This window comes from Sorex fumeus, unplaced genomic scaffold (assembly GCF_029834395.1).
Source record: "Sorex fumeus unplaced genomic scaffold, SorFum_2.1 ptg000086l, whole genome shotgun sequence".
NCBI lineage: Eukaryota > Metazoa > Chordata > Mammalia > Eulipotyphla > Soricidae > Sorex > Sorex fumeus.
Window position 1 is genome coordinate 11,780,865 of NW_026606143.1, and position 17,468 is coordinate 11,798,332.

General features: G+C 41.7%; 1 protein-coding gene across 1 annotated transcript in view; it reads right to left on the reverse strand.

Moving 5' to 3' along the window:
• The window catches only part of XK (X-linked Kx blood group antigen, Kell and VPS13A binding protein), a 60,564-nt gene extending 43,302 nt beyond the window's left edge, over positions 1 to 17,262 (reverse strand). Inside the window, exons 1-2 of the mRNA XM_056131214.1 lie at positions 16,939 to 17,262; positions 8,100 to 8,362 (exon numbers count right to left, since the gene is read on the reverse strand). Of these exons, the coding sequence (XP_055987189.1) occupies positions 8,100 to 8,362; positions 16,939 to 17,201 (526 nt within the window). The 5' untranslated portion in view covers positions 17,202 to 17,262. The remainder of the gene's footprint in view (positions 1 to 8,099; positions 8,363 to 16,938) is intronic.
• Between the last annotated feature and the right edge of the window lie 206 nt (positions 17,263 to 17,468).

A 17,468-nucleotide genomic window follows, 5' to 3' on the forward strand; every position in this document is an offset into this window, starting at 1 on the left:
AGTGGGTGCTGTTCTCTGGAAAGCTGCAGTTGATATTCAGATTCTTGTTCACCACTTTCTCCTGATCTGCTCTGACCTGCAACTTGTGAGGGTTGTGGGCGTCCTTGCTTACCAGTTCCAGGATGTTAGTGGTGACAGACTCAAGTAGATCTTCAAGGAAAACAGGTATGGCTACATTCACATGATGGCCATTTTTCTCTTCCTGCAGGATACTATGCATGGTGCTGATGGTGAGAGGTACGACTTGATAGTTCTGTAATAGGAAAGAACCTGCCTTTTTTTTCTTTTTAGTTCACACCCAGCGATGCACAGGGGTTACTCCTGGTTCATGCATTCAGGAATTACTCCTGGCCATGCTCAGGGGACCATATGGGATGCTGGGAATCGAACCCGGGTCAGCTGGTTGATGAAGAAAGGGGAATTAGAAGTGACTGCTGATGAAATAAGGGCTATATATTTTTTCTTTTGGCAGTGTCAGGAATGGAACCCAGGGTCTCATTAGGTAAGGCATGTGTTCTACTGCTAAGCTACATCCCTAGTCCCTGGATTTTGATATAATAAAATGTTCTGAAGTTCAAAACTGATGATGATTGCACACGATGATTGCACAGCATTGTGAATATTCTAATATCCATTAACTTATGCACTTAAAATCACAATTGTTTTCTGTTCTGCCAAGGCCAAATATATCCATACTTGAATCATGAGCACAAAACCAGAGCAAAGACATAATTATATAATAAGAATGCTTAATGGGATCAGGTTCATATAGACTTTATGTCGCTCTGTTAAGAGAGAACTCTTCAGGGCTGAAGAGAGAGTAAAGCAGGCAAGGCACTTGCCTTGCATGCAGTTAACCCAGGTTCAATCCCTGGCACTGCTTATGATCCCTGAAGCACCACCAGGAGTGATCCCTGAGGGCAGAGATAGGAGTAAGCCCTGAGCACTGCTGGGTGTGCCACCCCCACAAAAATGGACTCTTCTATACATCTGGACCTCCTTTACATGGTAAGTAGATAATGTTAGCTTCCTACTAGACAATGTTAGTTTCCTACTAAGTATCCATTTTCCACATAGGTTTTAGCTAATTGCAACTTTTTTGCTTGGAGACAATAGGTCCTACTTTAGGTAAGAAATGAGTAGTCTAATTCAGTGTTCCCAAACTCTGCTAATACTAAAAATCACCTGGAGCAACTGTTTATAAAAGAAAGAGAGTAATAAGAGAGATAGTATGGATTAAGGCAATAGCTGACCCTGATTTGATCCCTGGCATCACATATGGTTCCCCAAGCACAACCAGGAGTGATCCCTGAGCAAAGAACAAGCAGTAATCCCTGAGCACTGCTGGATATAAGAAAGAGAGAGAAAGCAAGCAAGCAAGAAGGGAAGAAAGTAAAAAGAAAAGATTCTGGCTATTGTGTATAGTGCTGCAATGAACACAGAAGTGCAGATGGCACTTCTGTGTGTTTTTGGGCCCCAGGATTATTACTAAAAGCAGTATTTCTAGGACATATGGAAGCTGAATGAGTGCCCAAGAGCAGACAACTGGATTAAGAAACCATTATACATCTATGCAGTGGAATACTATGCGGCCACCAGGAAAAAAAGAAGAAATTTGCTTATAAAAGAATGAATATGGAGAGTATCATGCTGAGTGAAATGAGTAAAGAGAGAGATAGACATAGAATGATTGCACTCATCTGTGGGATCTAAAAAAGGAATAATATGAGACTAACACCCACAGACAGTAAAAACAAGTGCCGGGAGTGGAAGCTTGCCACAAGTGGAAGGGTGAGGAAAGGGCAGTTAGGATAGAGAAGGAACCAGTATGACAATAATAGTTAGAAACAATCACTCTGGACAAGAACTGAGTGCTGATAGTAGGTAAAGGGATATACAAGATAATTTCTCAGTACCTCTATTGCAAATCATGATGCCCAGAAGAAGAGAAAGAAGAAAAATGCCTGCCAAAGATGCTGGTGGGGGTGGGGGCAGGTGGGGAGGGTGTTGGGAGAGAAACTGGGGACATTGGTGGTAGAAAATGTACACTGGTGAATGGAGGGTGCTGGAAAATTGTATGACTGAAATCTAGTCATGAACAACCTTGTGCTGTGTATCTCATGGTAAATCAAAAAGAAAAAAAGAAAAGGAAATAAAAAGAGAAATACAGGTACAACTTGGATATGTGTTGATTTGTGTCCAAACAAGCACAATTAAATACATAATTACAATAAAGCAAGTCAAAAGGCCTTCTGTTTCCTGGTGCATATAAAAGCTATGCTTATACCATACTATAGCACTATAGCACTGTCCTCCCATTGTTCATGGATTTGCTTGAGCAGGCACCAGTAACTTCTCCATTGTGAGACTTGTTACTGTTTTTGGCATATTGAGTACCCCACGGGAGCTTGCCAGGCTCTGCTGTGCAGGCGGGATACTCTTGCTAGCTTGCCGGGCTCTCTAAGAGGGATAGAGGAATCAAACCCAGGTCAGCCACATGCAAGGCAAACACCCTACCTGCAGTGCTATGGCTCCAGCCCATAACATATGAAATGTAAAATAACATTCTTATACAGTAAAGTGACAGGCTATAAAATCAACTGCAGAAATCAGTGGCATTTATATATGCAAACAATGAAATTAAAGAGAGAAAAATTGAATGGCAATACACCATTCAGATGAGAAGCAACGGGGCCAGGGGTCAAGGGGATTCAGGTACATGGATGGCGTTAAGGAATGACATAGCTAAGTATCCAAACCACAGAATCAACAACACCAAAATCATGAGAACTAAACTTTCATAACCAAACGCCAAAGGTGCCTGTCAAGATGGCCAGCTGGGGCTGGGGCACGGGGGGAGAAGAGGGAACCTGGGAACACTGGTGGGGGAAAGGTGACACTGGTGGCTGGATCCGTGGTGGAACACTATGTCAAAAACCCAACTACAAATAACTTTGTAAGTCACAGTGCTTTAATAAAATACAATTTGGAAAAAATACTGCTTATGATTGTGCCTCAAATAACATAAAGTATCTGGAAATCAGATTAATAAAACAGGCAAAGACTGTTAAAAAAATTAAACTATAAATCCCTTCTGAAAGAAATAAAAGCCAGGACTTGCCATAGCCATGCCACCAGATCCCGGGCAAGGCTATTTTATTCGGGCACCCAGGAGGGGGGCGGGTGAGTTCCCCTCCCCACCCCAAGGGACCCAGCCCCAGCAGCCAAAAAGTCCAATACTCACTCAACCGCCCCCATGCTCACAGCTGTTCTCCACACACTCGACTGAGCCTCACCCACGAGTGAACCTATTCCTGGACCATGCGGCCACGAACATCTCACACCTCACACCAATCATGTTCCAAGAGCAGCATACCACATTTGATGGGTTTAAAGCAGAAGGTAACCAATCTTGAAGGAAAATGTATTTGTACATACACACACACACAATGCTCAACCTTTAACAAATTTCATAATCTCTTAAAGAAGGGCTTAATGGCCCCTTGGTGAAATACAACAATCTTCACACACTTTCCTCTAAGGAAACTTTTTTGGAGCATTTTCAGTGGTTTTCATAACAAACAATACAAAATAGATTATTTTCGTTCTGCTTTGGGGCAGGGGTTGGGGTTTGGGATGGAAACATCTGAAATATGGTGGTGGGAAGGTGTAATGGTGGTGGGATTGGTGTTTGAATATTAAATGTAATCAAATATTGTGAACTACTTTATAAAAATAAAATTTAAAAAAAGAAATAAAACAAAAGCAAGAACAAAATGAAAGCATAGCTCTTACTCTTATTCGTGGATCAGGTGCACTATCAATGAGCAGTGATATTTTGAGAAAAAAAAAACCCTACACTTAAATTATAGTTTAGGTAATAGGGTTACAGTAATGTTTAAATCTCTGATATGGATGTTCAAAGTTACTGCACAGCTCTGTCACCAAAGTGCTCATGACCTTCTCCTTAACCACCAGGTGTGGCCAAAAACTTTTTTGTTCCTGTTTTTGGGCCACACCTAGTGATGTCCAGGAATTATTCCAGGCTTTGCACTCAGGAATTATTACTGTCGGTGCAGGAAGGGGGTAGGGGGCTATATGGGATGAGTGCAAGGCAAGCTGTACTATCTCTCCAGCCCCACAAAGAAATTTTCTTATTAAATTGTTGGCCTAGTTTTTGGCCTACCTTGGCTTTCAACATGCCTTCATTTCTAGCTTTCCACTTAAAGTGAGAGATGTTCCTTTCATTTGCACACCTAGAAGCTATTGTAAGTTTATTCTTTGACCTAATTTAATTTTGGGGGAGGGGTCTGGGCTTACTCCTGCCCTGAGGGGTACTTGGTTGGGCTTTACTCCTGGCTCTGGTTAAGGATCACTCCTGGCAGTGTTTAGGGGTCCATCCATCTCTGGTGCTGGAGTGAACTTGGGCTAGATGCTTGCACTGTTTTATCTCTCTGGTTCTACCCATCTCTAAGAGAGACCCATGCCCAGTTCTTTTACCATATAGATGTATATTTGATTTTATTTTTTAACTATCAAAAGAGTTATTTTTTCTAGTTTCATATGAGGCCTCTCACTGTCACTGTCATTGTCCTTCCATTGTTCATCGATTTGCTCGAGCGGGCCCAGTAACGTCTCCATTGGAGACTTTGTTGTTACTGTGTCTGGCATATCGAATACTCTCGGTAGCTTGCCGGGCTCTCTGAGAGGGGCGGAGGAATCGAACTCGGGTCGGCCATGTTGGCTGCGTGCAAGGCAAACGCCCTACCTCTGTGCTCTTTATGACAATGATATTTTGTGACACAGGCTTTATTTTCTTTGGTGGAATTCTGTCTGAAAAAATTGTAACAAGCGTTGGCAAAACTTGACTATAAAGAGCCAGATAGTAAATATTTTAAGTTTTATGGATTACACACTGTCTGTTGAAACTACTCAATTTCACTTTTGTAGCACTGAAGCAATATGTAAATGAATGGGTAAAGTTCCAATAAAATTGATGTTATAAGAAAGGCATACCTCACTGGGTTTGCAACCTCAGAACTCTAAGACTATATCTAATATCAAAATTTTGAGGACAAAAAACCCCACTGGATCTACACACGGAAATATCAAATAGGCTATCACCAATTCTGGTTTCTCACTGTGTCCCTGCCACTTAAAAAGACAATGAACAGGGAACAGGAAGTGGTGGCATGCAGAAGGCCCACCTTGGTCAATACCTACTCTAAAGCCTTGAGAGGACAAAACTGCTGCTATATTTAGCAAGCACCTATTGCTTGTCTTGGGCTGTTGGAGGCATTTTCACGTAAATGTTAATCTATCATGATTTGAGAGCTCAACTTAGGGCTTTGATATTTTAAGAGTCACACTCACTCTGAGGGAACCTGGATAAAAAGGACAGATGTAACATGCAAAAACATGTGACTCAGCCACACATTAAAACATTTCACTGCCCAACCTAGACTACAGACGCAAAGAGGATAATATTGAGGGCAGGAATCTTAAGAATGATTTTTAACTCATTCTTTTTAAAGTTTTACCTGAAGCAATATTAAGTGATTTATAAGAATTATCTTGGGGTCATATCCAGGAATGCTCAGTGGTTAGTCCTGACACTGCACTCAGGAATAACTCTGGGCGGTGATTGGGAGACCATATAGAATTCTGGGGATTGAACCCAGGTTGGCCGTGTGCAAGGCAAGTGCCCTATCCATTCTACTATTGCTCCAGCCTCTTAAATACATTTTTAACCAAAAGGCTTTTAATTTACTCTGGCTAAACCTGTATAGCAAAACTTAACGAGAATATCTGGTTTTAGCTTACCCATAATGTCTTACTAACCCATAAAGTCTTACTAAGCAAAATTTAGTAAGGGTTATTACCTCTCTTCATATAAAAAATTTTCACTTGTATTCTATGCACATAAAGAGTATTTTAAAAACTGACTTAATTAACGTCTTCCCTCAATGTGATTGAGAATAAACCAAAGGTTAAAAAAACTGTGTCCAGGGGGTATGGTGCTGCCAGCAGGTCAATCTGTACCTGTGAGGCGAGTACATCAGCAGCCTGATGGCACTGTCAGACTTCCAGATACCCCCAAATTGCTGTTGTGCCTTTGGCCAGACCCCAAAAACTTGGGGGCAAAGTTTACCAAGAAAGTAAACGGCCAAAAGTTAGGTATGTGGGAGACACACCCACAAACCACCTCCGGCTCAGCTATATAATTGGAGGCATGGCTTCTCTGGTTCCTGATCAAACTGCTTAACGGACATCATCCCAGAGACTCAGAAATCTCAGAACCCAAAGGTTTTTGGCAGAAATGTGTCCTGTTCCTGCAGTAGGTTACTGGAACTGGGCCACTCCAGGTGGGAATAGATTTGTGCCTTGGCCTGTTCCCCCTGGCGGCCCGGTGACCACTATCCTCCAGAGGCCACTGGACAGTCAGGTTTGGGCCTGCAATGATGAGACACATGGGTCCTCACCAGATGGGGGTGGAACCGGCCCTTTCCTCCCCATTCCAAGGAGACCCCGAGTCCCTGCCTACAAACGGCCTCTCTGGCTCCTGATCAAGCTGATTAACGGCCATGATCCCAGAGACTCAGAAACAAATATCGAAACCCAGCAGCTTTTGGCAGAAATGCATCTGGACCGCATACAAGGTGGCCACCGCCTCAGAGTTTATAGGAAAGCCAGGTTTGAGCTGGCGGTGATGGGGCAACTGCAGTCTCATGGGAAGGGGGACGGTACCGGCTCATCCTTCACGCCCTACCAAGGTCATAAATTGCCCCCCACAAGTGGCTCTCCAGCACAGACATAACACAAGACTCACAGAAACCAGTCTCATAATTATCTGGCTCTTTGTAGAAATCCAAAATCTAAAATATGATTCTCATAACCAGCTATAGAAAACAAAGTATTTCACAATGCCTCTTTAGCAATTCTGATTTGGGGGGGGGTGGAATTCTAAACAATAATGGTGCATTTTTGTTGAAATAATGAATGTAATCAATGTAGAAAAGAGTTAAGTAGAAATCATCTGCCTCACAGGCATTGGGAGGGCTGGGGGTGTATATTGGGGTTCTTGGTGGTGAAAAATGAGCACTGGTGAAGGGAGGGGTGTTTGATCATTGTATGGCCGAGTCTTAAACCTGAAAGCTTTGTAACTTTTCCCACAGTGACTCAATAAATAAATATAAGAAAAAAACTGTGTCCATTTAAATAACTCCAAGAAGATAGAAAATTGCACTTACTTCCACAATTCACTGCAGAAAAACTGTTACAACTAACCATCTCAGCTGATTTAGAAATATCACTGAAAAACAGAGCCAATATCCAAATGGTCACAGCATCAAACTCCCAAAATTCTGCCATTACCTAGGGAGAATCAAGAGTTTCCTCCCCTTCCCTCAGACTTTGGCAAAATTGGGATTCATGACTACTGCAAAAAAGGAAAAGCAGGGACCAAAAAGATAATACAGTGGGTAAGGTGCTTGCCTTGCTCACAGCTGACCCTGGTTGGATTCCTAGCATTCTATATAGGACCCCCCTCACCCCCTGCCCCAGGCACCACCAGGAGCATTGCTGTGTGTGGCCCAAAATGTAAAAGAAAAGAAAAGAAAACAGGGAGAACTGAAGTCACATGACTGCTAAACCTGGGTTCCAAAAGGGCTTGTTCTATCATTTGACTCTATGGCTCTAAGGACCCTACATGAGACCTTAAAAGCATCCACTATGCTATTCTAAGTCCAAATAAACACACCCAAAGAGATAAAATGTGGCTGATCTAAGGTTGAGCAACAGCCAGTATCAGCCATAAGAAATGTGAATGAGCAAGCCTTTAGTGGACAATATCCCCCACCCCATCTTTGGGCTTCCCAGCTGATACACACCGTGCACAGCTGAACCCTTTTGAGCTCTGTCCCAATCACTGAGTCAGAAACAAAATAAACACTGGTAATACTAAGTTTTAAACTTTATAACTAAACCACAGACTGGGCACATAAAAAGGAATTCACTTGAAGCAACATTAACTTCGTATTCTATTCCCCATTTTGATCCCCAGATGTAGGCAGAAATTAAAAAAATATATATACACCTACTTCTTCCGACAGTGATGCTCTGTTGCAAGACGGTTATGTACAGCTGCAGGGTCAGCTGGGGGGCTGAGCCCAGGAAAGCCTGGATCACTGATGCTCGGCTGAACGCAGATCGATGAGTGAATAGCTTGCCATCTGCCTGGCCCACTTCTTTCTCAATCTCCTGTGAGCGGCCATATTTTGGTATCTGCCGCTTCTTGGTGATGCTGACATAAGGCTCTTCCTTATGTCCTGACTGACAGTAGAGGCAGAAGACTTCGAAGCACCTGGAAGCAAATCAGTAAGTCATGAGAATTAGAGGCAGAGAGGATTCTCTCTTTGCTCAGTCACTCTGCTTATACTTCTTTAGCTTAATTCTTGAACCCTTTATTGCTTACTCTGAGCTATAGCCTCTCCTCTAAAATCACCCGCTCTGAGGAAAAGTTCTGAATACTAGCCCTCTTGAGGTCCTACAGCAGGTCAATGAGAACTGTGTCAGACCCAGATTCAGAGGTGACACTGAAAGACATCAAGAACAAGGAAACCAGAAAGAGAGTGGGAAACAGTTCAAGCTCCAGAGCCACAGAAAATATGTTTACTTTTCCTTTTCTGACACAAGTCAGGTAACCCCTGAGCTCTCTCTTTCACTTTTAGACTGTCGTTATTCTGCCAGCTTATAAAGAAGAGAAGACACTGTGTGTTATAAATGCACTTATGCACATATTAAATTTAATACATGTAATGTATGTTTAATATATTTAATTATGAATGCACAGATATGTATATAATTACATTAATATGCAATTTAACATACAAATATAACAGAAATGCCTATATATAATAAATTTGAATATACGTAAATATTCCATGTATTTGTACAGCTATTTCACATCCAATATATGCTCCAAATCAATTCCATTAAAGTAGCAGCTATAGCTGGAAGCTACCCCAGCACAGAACATTTTGCCATCTAGCTAGCATTTCCCTGGAAGACGACAATATATTATGTATCTCTCTGTTCTCTTAAACCCTTCCAGGACAGAACTGAAGTTACTCATGCCTGGAGACTTGCCAGGTATGTCTAATAAATGCAACTGCAAACCTGCCCTAGATGGAGCCATAACTAGTTACCTTTCTCAGCCGAGTAGCTAGCTTTGAACACTGGATTTCCTTCTGTAAGTAATGATTATGGGGACTAAAGGAGAGAAGAGTACTGATGTGTGTGATTTTACTTAAAGCATATACACACAGACACGCACACACACAAATAAACTGAGCAACAGTACAGTGGATAGGGTGTTTGCCTTGCACTCAGGGCCTTAAGCACCACCAGCTGTGGCCTAAGAAACAAAAAGGGGGAAACCCCCGTAATAACAAAGCAAACAGTCTGATGGATTGATACAGGGAATAGATAGATGCAAAAAAAAATGTTAAATGTAGAATTTCGACGGTGAGTACTTGAGTGCTGTATAGTTTTTTCGTTCTAGTTGTCTTCTGTATATTTGAAAAATTTTGGGAGAGACTGAGGAAAATGGGTCTTTCCAAGGAATAAGAAAAAAGGTTTATGGCCTGAGGCTTAAAAATTGATAAAGAATATTTTCTTCCAAACATGCATTTGTATCACAACTTTATAATGTTACAAGAACAGTTTCTGGCTTCATTTACTTCATTGAATGTTAAATTTGTACTTATACCCTCAGGGTAGTAGAGCAGTGAGAGTCCATTCTATAATTTGATATAATAAAAAATGTATTGTAAGAGAGCAAATACAGGAATGTCTGTGGATATTACTAAGTGGACATATTTTGTGACTATTACACCTCTGTTAGTTTGTTCAACTGGGAAAAAAGGGTGCATAGTGGGGACTGCAAGTGTGAGTGTGGATGCGAATGTGAGTGTTTATGTGACACACTTGTTTGCTACACTTTGGTAGGATCACAAAGATTTAATATATTATAGGAAAATCTGCAAAAGATCCTGGACCAAGTTGGTCAGCTGAAAATAATGAAGCTCATGGTATTAGCTGGGCTGAATAGACCCAGCAACTCCACATTAAGACTAAAAGGCAGAATAAAATAAGCATTGTTTCACTCTCAAATTTTGATGAATGCAAATTCATTTTGTTTGCTTTGGTGTTTTTGGCTAAACCTGGCAAGGTTTACAGGATTATGTGGTGCCAGGAATTGAACACCGGTCTCCTAGATACAGACAGATGCATTTTACTAAGTGCTGTGGACCATACAAAATCAATTGGATATCATTTGCTCATTCCAAGGTGCTCACAATGTAAATAGGAAAACAGAACATATACATAGTAATGATAATTAATAAATGAACTAATATTATTATATAACACTTTCAGTTTAAAACATAGTTCTCAAACATTAACTCAGAAATTCTACTCTAAGGGCGCTGGAATAGGGCCTTGCATGCGGCTGACCAGGGTTCAATCCCTGGCACCACATATTGTCCCCCAAACCCCTAAAGGAGTGATCCCTGAGTGCAGAGCCAAGAGTAAGCCCTGAGCACCACCATGTGTGATTCCCCCCCCCCGAAAAAAAAAAGCAACCGTACTCTAAGAGTTTGAATCATTAGACTATTTGTCCTAGTAAAATTCTGGGAATACCCTAAAGGTCCCAAAATAAAACAATGGCTAAATCAATCATAAAAGCACTGTAGCACTGTCCTCCCGTTGTTCATCGACTTGCTTGAGCAGGAACCAGTAACGTCTCCATTGTGAGACTTGTTACTGTTTTTGGCATATCAAATACGCCACGGGGAGCTTGCCAGGCTCTGCCATGTGGGCAGATACTCTCGGTAGCTTGCAGAGCTCTCAGAGGGATGGAGGAATCGAACCCGGGTCGGCTGCGTGCAAGGCGAACACCCTACCTGATATGCTATATAAATATGTTAGCCAACCCTTAAAACTTATGGTAGATATTTGTAAATACATATAATGTTTGCTATAGGTACAGGGAATAAATTACAATAGAAAATACAGAGATAATCTATTTCTGTACTGGGCCCGCTCTTATTATCTTATATCTTATTATCAATGATAATGATAATGGGTCTTATTCTCCTGAGCCTGAAAGAGCCTCGAATGTGGCACTTTCTAAAATCTCAGGGCTAGGATGAAGGAGACGTTACTGATGCCTGCTCAAGGAAATCGATGAACAACAGAATGACAGTGATACAGTGAATCTATTTCTGTAAAAACAAAAATATATATATACAAATCACACAAACACATACACATGAACTGTGTTTGAACTGGTTTGTACTGACTCAAAAATCTATTAGAAATTTGTAAGCCAGTTGTTAAACAACTGATCATTTAAAGAGGGACATAATGGAAATAGTTACATCACAGAAATCAGCAAACACTGCTAGTTAAAGACATACAACACTTTAGAATTGGGCTAGACATCTGTATTGTAAACCATAATGCCTAAAATGAGACAGAGAAAGAAAGAGAGAGTGGAGAGGTGCTCACCATAGAGGCAGGCTGGGGTGGGAGGTGACTTGGGGGTATGTGTGAGGGAAACTGGGGACATTGGTGCTGGGAAATCTCACTGGTGGAGGGTGTTAGAACATAGTATGACTGAAACCCAATCATGAACAGTTTTGTAATGCTCTACCTCTCATGGAGATTCAATAAAATTTAAAAAAAAAATATATATATATATATTTGGGCCAAAGAAATAATACAGTGGGTACAGCATTTGTCTTGCATGCAGCTGACCCAGGATTGATATCCAGAATCCCATATGGTCTCCCAAGCACCACCAGGAATAATTCCTGAGTGCAGAGCCAGTAGTAACCCCAGAGCATCGCCAGAAGTGACCGAAAACTCAAAAAAAGCTTTAAGAATTGTTCTTGAGACAGTTGTATCAGAGGGCTTTAAAAATACTTTTCAATTGTGCTTATCTGTTTCCTGCTCTGCTGTTGCTACAATAACAGACTGTTTCAGCAGAATAATAAAATCAAGCTTAAGCTTTTTTTTAAATTTCTTAAATTGATCTCATTATTGTTATTTTTTGCTTTGGGGACCATACTTGGCAGTGCTCAGGGACCATCTGTGGTGCCAAGAATTGGACCCAGGTCAGCCACATGCAAGGGCATTACTCACTATACTATCTATTTGGCCCAAACTTCAGTTTTCAAAGACTAAACCAAGAAAACAGTATATGGTAAGGGCTGAATAAGACTAAGATTCAGAGGAGAAAGTAATTCTATTAATGCTGGAAAGGTGACTGAAATGAGAAGCATTTAAAGAATTGTGTGTAAGGGGGCAGAAAGATATTGCAAAGAGCTAGTTTGTGTGTTATGTATGCTGGAGGTCTAGGTGTGATCCTCAGCACCATATAGTCTCCTGAGCACCACTGGGGAAGCTGGAAAAGCATTACTGGGTGTGGCCCAAAAGCCAAATAAAAGAATAAATAATAAAGAATTGTAGGTGAAATGAAACTTCAGTGTCTACCACTGAAAACAAAAGAAGGTCCAAGAATGAACCAATTTTTGATGTGGTCTCTGAAACCCTGGTGGAACCCCTCAAAATCCACTGCTTTTCCCAAATCATACATTTAAAATAGTTTTAATATATAATAAGGGATTTGTAAATTTGTGAAAGACCCCCAAATTTTCTGCCATCAATAGGTAAGAAATTTGATTTGATTTTCATTATTATTATTATTATTTTTGTTTTTTTGCACTGTAACTAGTGGTGCTCAGAGAACACTGCTGCATCAAGGTGGGGTCAGTTGCATGCAAGACAAGTGCCTTACCCGCTGTACTTGTTCTCTTCTCTGGCCTTAAGAAAGCTGATTTTTAAAAACCACTCTACTTTTACAGTTCTACAAGACCCATCCAATTCCTTCAAGTCTACTTTGTTGTTCTGTGATTCTGTTTTGTTTTTACTTCCAAGGACATATAAATATAGCTATATATAAATATCTTAGTGAAAAATAATTCAAGGTAAATTTTCGGCAAACATGTATTTTGACAAACTTCTGTAAAATATTTACAAAGCACAAGTATTTCAGACTTTGGGGACCCTGATCTTTATCTTTTGTGCAATTGCTGCTGCACAAAAACAGCCATAGATAAGACCTAAAGAATGAGAGTATTTTGTAAATGGTTTTATGGCTGTGTAAAACTATTTACAAAAGTAGAAATTTAGGAAATTTGGTCTGGGGAGGCATAGTTTGATGACCCCTAATGTCATCAATAGGATGATTCCTCTTTTTCACTTAATCCTATTTACAGGCATCATAATAGAACAAATGTATTCCTTTGCTGAAACCAGAAGATGGGGTCAGCACAAATCCTGTTGTACCAGAGACCTTATTTAAAGTAGTAATAAAAAATAAAATGCTCAAAGAAATACTATAATTTCTTATATGTGTTTGTCACAAGACAACCATGCTCCATGAGGGTACATAAGAACTAGTTAAACACAAAGTTCCATGTGACCTTTGAAAAGCCACTTGTTTAATCTCACTGAGCCTCAATTCCTCAACTGTCAGAAAGAGATAATGACAGTCTGATGGTTTTGAAATTACTGCTTGCAAGACGGAAAACCATTTAAAAAGCTCCTTAAATTTAAGTCATTTTTCTTTTGGGGGGTTCTTTTTTGAGGAGGGGGTGGTGGGGATAATTGTCAGGCTCTGCACTCAGCGATCAGTCCTGGTAGTGCATATGGGGTGCCAGGGATCAAGCCCGGGTTGGCTGCATGCAAAGCAAACACCTACCTACTGTTCTATTGGTCTGGTTCCAGCTATTATTATTTTAAAATATTGAAAGTTTAAATAGAGAAAAATACTAATCATTGTGCAATATTCCATAAAAATTACTGGAAATTCTTAGCTTCTCATTTAGAAACCCCAATTTTTCATATATTTTCATCACTATATCATAATAAACATGAAGAAATATTCCTTCAATTTGCAATTCATTTATATTTATTCCCTCTCCTAATGAATGTATGGCATGTACAAAAGAATGATGAGCCTTAATTTTTACAGTTGCTAAAGAAGTGTTTTGCCCTTTGATTTTCCAGAATACTTATATACCAAGCACAAGAACATTTCCCTTCAAACAGAAAAAAATTGACTCAACATATTAGCCAATGTTCTTATCACTTCAACCCAGCCTTAATGAGGAAACTCAACTTAATATACAAACTGCAACTTAAATTTTAAGTTTAAAACTAAATAATTATGCTGTTCTCTGCCAAGCTTCCTTAAAAGAGTGAGGCCTTGTTTGAAGTATTGAACCCAATAGTCATTACAGTGTACTTAAGTGAACTCAAAAATAGCATCTCACCTAAAAAGGATATGAATATACACCCTAAGATAAATAGAGCTAAAAATTCCCAAAAGCTTTTTTTCAACATATTACTAAGTCCAAGTGATAAGAAAAAAGAAACATACCATGACTCTCCCTTGTTTGGCAGAAATAAAGCTGGTCTTTATGTAAAGCTGAATGTCTTAATGTTAAAATAGAATCAATCAGTCAGCAGAAAGAATTTCCAATCAGATAATGGACTCGGGCTAATACAGAACATTAAACTGCTTTTCTTTTCATTTTGCAATCAGAAAGGGTTGGAGCCACATTTCAGAAGACCTTAGGTCCAAAATCTCCTTGAAATAAATTAGCTGAGTGAAACAGTGTTTGCTGATCAAGACTATTTGTTGCTGGGTGGGGGAGGGCATTTCTTGTGTTTCATTTTATTTTCCGTTTAAGACAATGACCCATTCAGAATCTTCTAGAAATAGGTAATTTTTATAATATGAAAACTTTGTCTGAGGAGTTATTTATTCAACTCATCAAACTTTCTTTAATGTTTGTTTACTTTGGTAAAGGATAACTTTTTTTTTTTTTTTTTTTTTTTTACAATTTGAGAATTATCAGATTTCAATTTTTTGAAAATGAAGTTTTTTTTTTTTCCCCCCTTTATTTTATTTTATTTTTTTTAAAGTTGTAGATTTACAATTTTTTGTGCTTTGGTTTCAATTATACAATGATCAGATACCCATCCCTCCACCAGTGCCCATTTTCCACCACCATGGGTAATATCCCTCCCACCCCCATCCCCCCATCCCCCCGTCTCTGTGGCAGGGCAATCCCCTGTGTTCTCTCTCTCCTTTTGGGGTAAAGGATAACTTTTAACTGGTTATTTTTAGTGTGACACTGGGAAAAATGACTAAAATTATATAATAACAGAGAAAATAGTGCACTGTTCTTTTTATCTTTCAGGAGAAAACTTGAATCACCCATAACTGTTATCAAAATTTACCACTTTTAATATCTTGGTATATTTCCTTAAATTTGGGTTTATATTTGCCATTCTGCTTTCATACACAATGTTATAGTATCAGTTTTGTCTTGGGTTACTCAATATTTATTTATTGTGGAGGGGAGTGTGGACCACACCCAGTGATTCTCAGAGGCTAGTCTTCTTGGCATTGCACTCAGGAATTACTCCTGGGATGGCAGAGATCAAACCTGGGTCAGCTGTGCGCCAAGACAAATGCCCTACCTGCAGTACATTGCTCCAGCTACTATTCAGTATTTAGAAGCATATTTCATTATTAGTTTAGGGGCCCCCTGTAGTGCTCAGGGAGGGACCATCCTATGCCAGGGATTAAAGCCAGGGCCTCGCACATGCTCTATTTCTACTACTTGAGTCACCTTCCTTGCCCCCAGAAACATTTAAAATGGCAGTAATGACTGAGTATAATGGAATATTATCATTTAGTTGCATGGGCATCTGGATTGTTTTTCAAAATTTTTCCAAGATGGCGAAACTTTCTCATTCTAAGAGAGAACTATTGGTAAAACAGTACTCCACACTCTGCCTTTCAGAGCGTAGGGAATATAACTGAGTTCCACTAAGAAGCCTTGTTAACAGGATCTGAGGCCACATTTTCCTCATCTATAAAATCGGCACAATTACATCTACCACATAGTGAGGGTTCAATGTCTGTGTGTGTGTCACGGCAAGGGAGATTCCTGGCTAGCTGAATTTACTGGCACTTGAATTTTAAGCGACTTTCCAGCCTTTCTCCTGAGTTCCTCTATCACCTACATCTGAATTCAGGGTTATCTCCAATCCAAATGCAAACCATCTACTTTTCCTACAAAGATGAAAGATACAACCACACTTGAAACTCTCCCCTTAGTGCCCAGACAAGCCAACGTCTATTTCAATCCCATACCATTCTACTTGCTTGTGGTTCATAAAAAAATCGATTTCCACAAACGTCGCTAGTAGTCACTTCTAATCCCTGGTCCACTGTGGGGGCTTTCAGGGCACACTGTGTACATTCATAAGGTACTACCTTGCTCCCCACTGCAGTCTTCCAACCCAAGAGAAAAGAACTGCTGGACGGATGCCTCGATCTCTGCATCCAGACGAATGTTAAGTCTGTGAAGCACGGGGTACGGCCCAGAAGGGGACCCAGAGAAAACAGGCCTTGGACTCGAAGGATTGGATGTAATAATGTGTGCACGCTTTTTGGAGAAAGGGAGATTTGGACCTCACGCTTCCCCAGGGCTTGGGACGATCGCCAGGCCTGTGTCGGACGAGGCGAAATCACTCGAAACTGACGCCTGGCTGGGCTAAATTCAGAGACCCACTGGCCATGTCAGCCCTGGTGTCTGGGAGTGCTGCGGGGCGCCTAGGCTTTCTCCCCACTCTCTGGGCAGTAAGTCGCCCGCCTGAGAGCCGGCTGGGCAAAGCCGAGTGGCTCGTGCCGGACTCAGGGCTCTGCCTCTCCTGGATGTTGGTCCTCGGGCCCGGGCTGGGCGGGAAGAGGCCGGGGGGTGTGCGGCCTAGGGCTGGGAGTCACGCACGCACCTGTAGAGGGGCCCGAGCTGGAGCAGGTGGAGCAGCAGCAGGAGCGGCCGGTCTCGGCTGAGATCGCGGTGCACAAAGAGGAGCGTGAGCTGCACGAGAGCGCAGGGCACCAGCGAGAAGATCAGGGTCAGCGACCGCCAGATGCCATCTCCTGCCTTGTGGTAGGTGCTGCTCAGGTAGAACGCCACCAGCGTCTCGGCCAAGAACAGGAACACGGACGCCAGCACCGAGAACGGGAATTTCATCTCCTCCGGGAGGGTCATCGGCGCCCGCAGGCGGCCAACGCGGTGGTGGCGACGGTTGCCTGCGGGATTCCCGGCATGCCTGGCCCCAGGCTGCTCTCGCGCCCGGCGCAGCCCGTCGGGCCCGGCCCACCCGCCGGGTCGCGGGAGCGGGGGTTGGGGGCAACCGACCGAGTTGGGGTGGGGCAGGGCGCGCGGCCCCGCAGGGACACGCCCACGCGCGTCGTGCGCCGCCCGCGCCTGGCCAGGGTGCCCGCGACGGCGTCTGGGGGAGTGACGGGTCCCTGG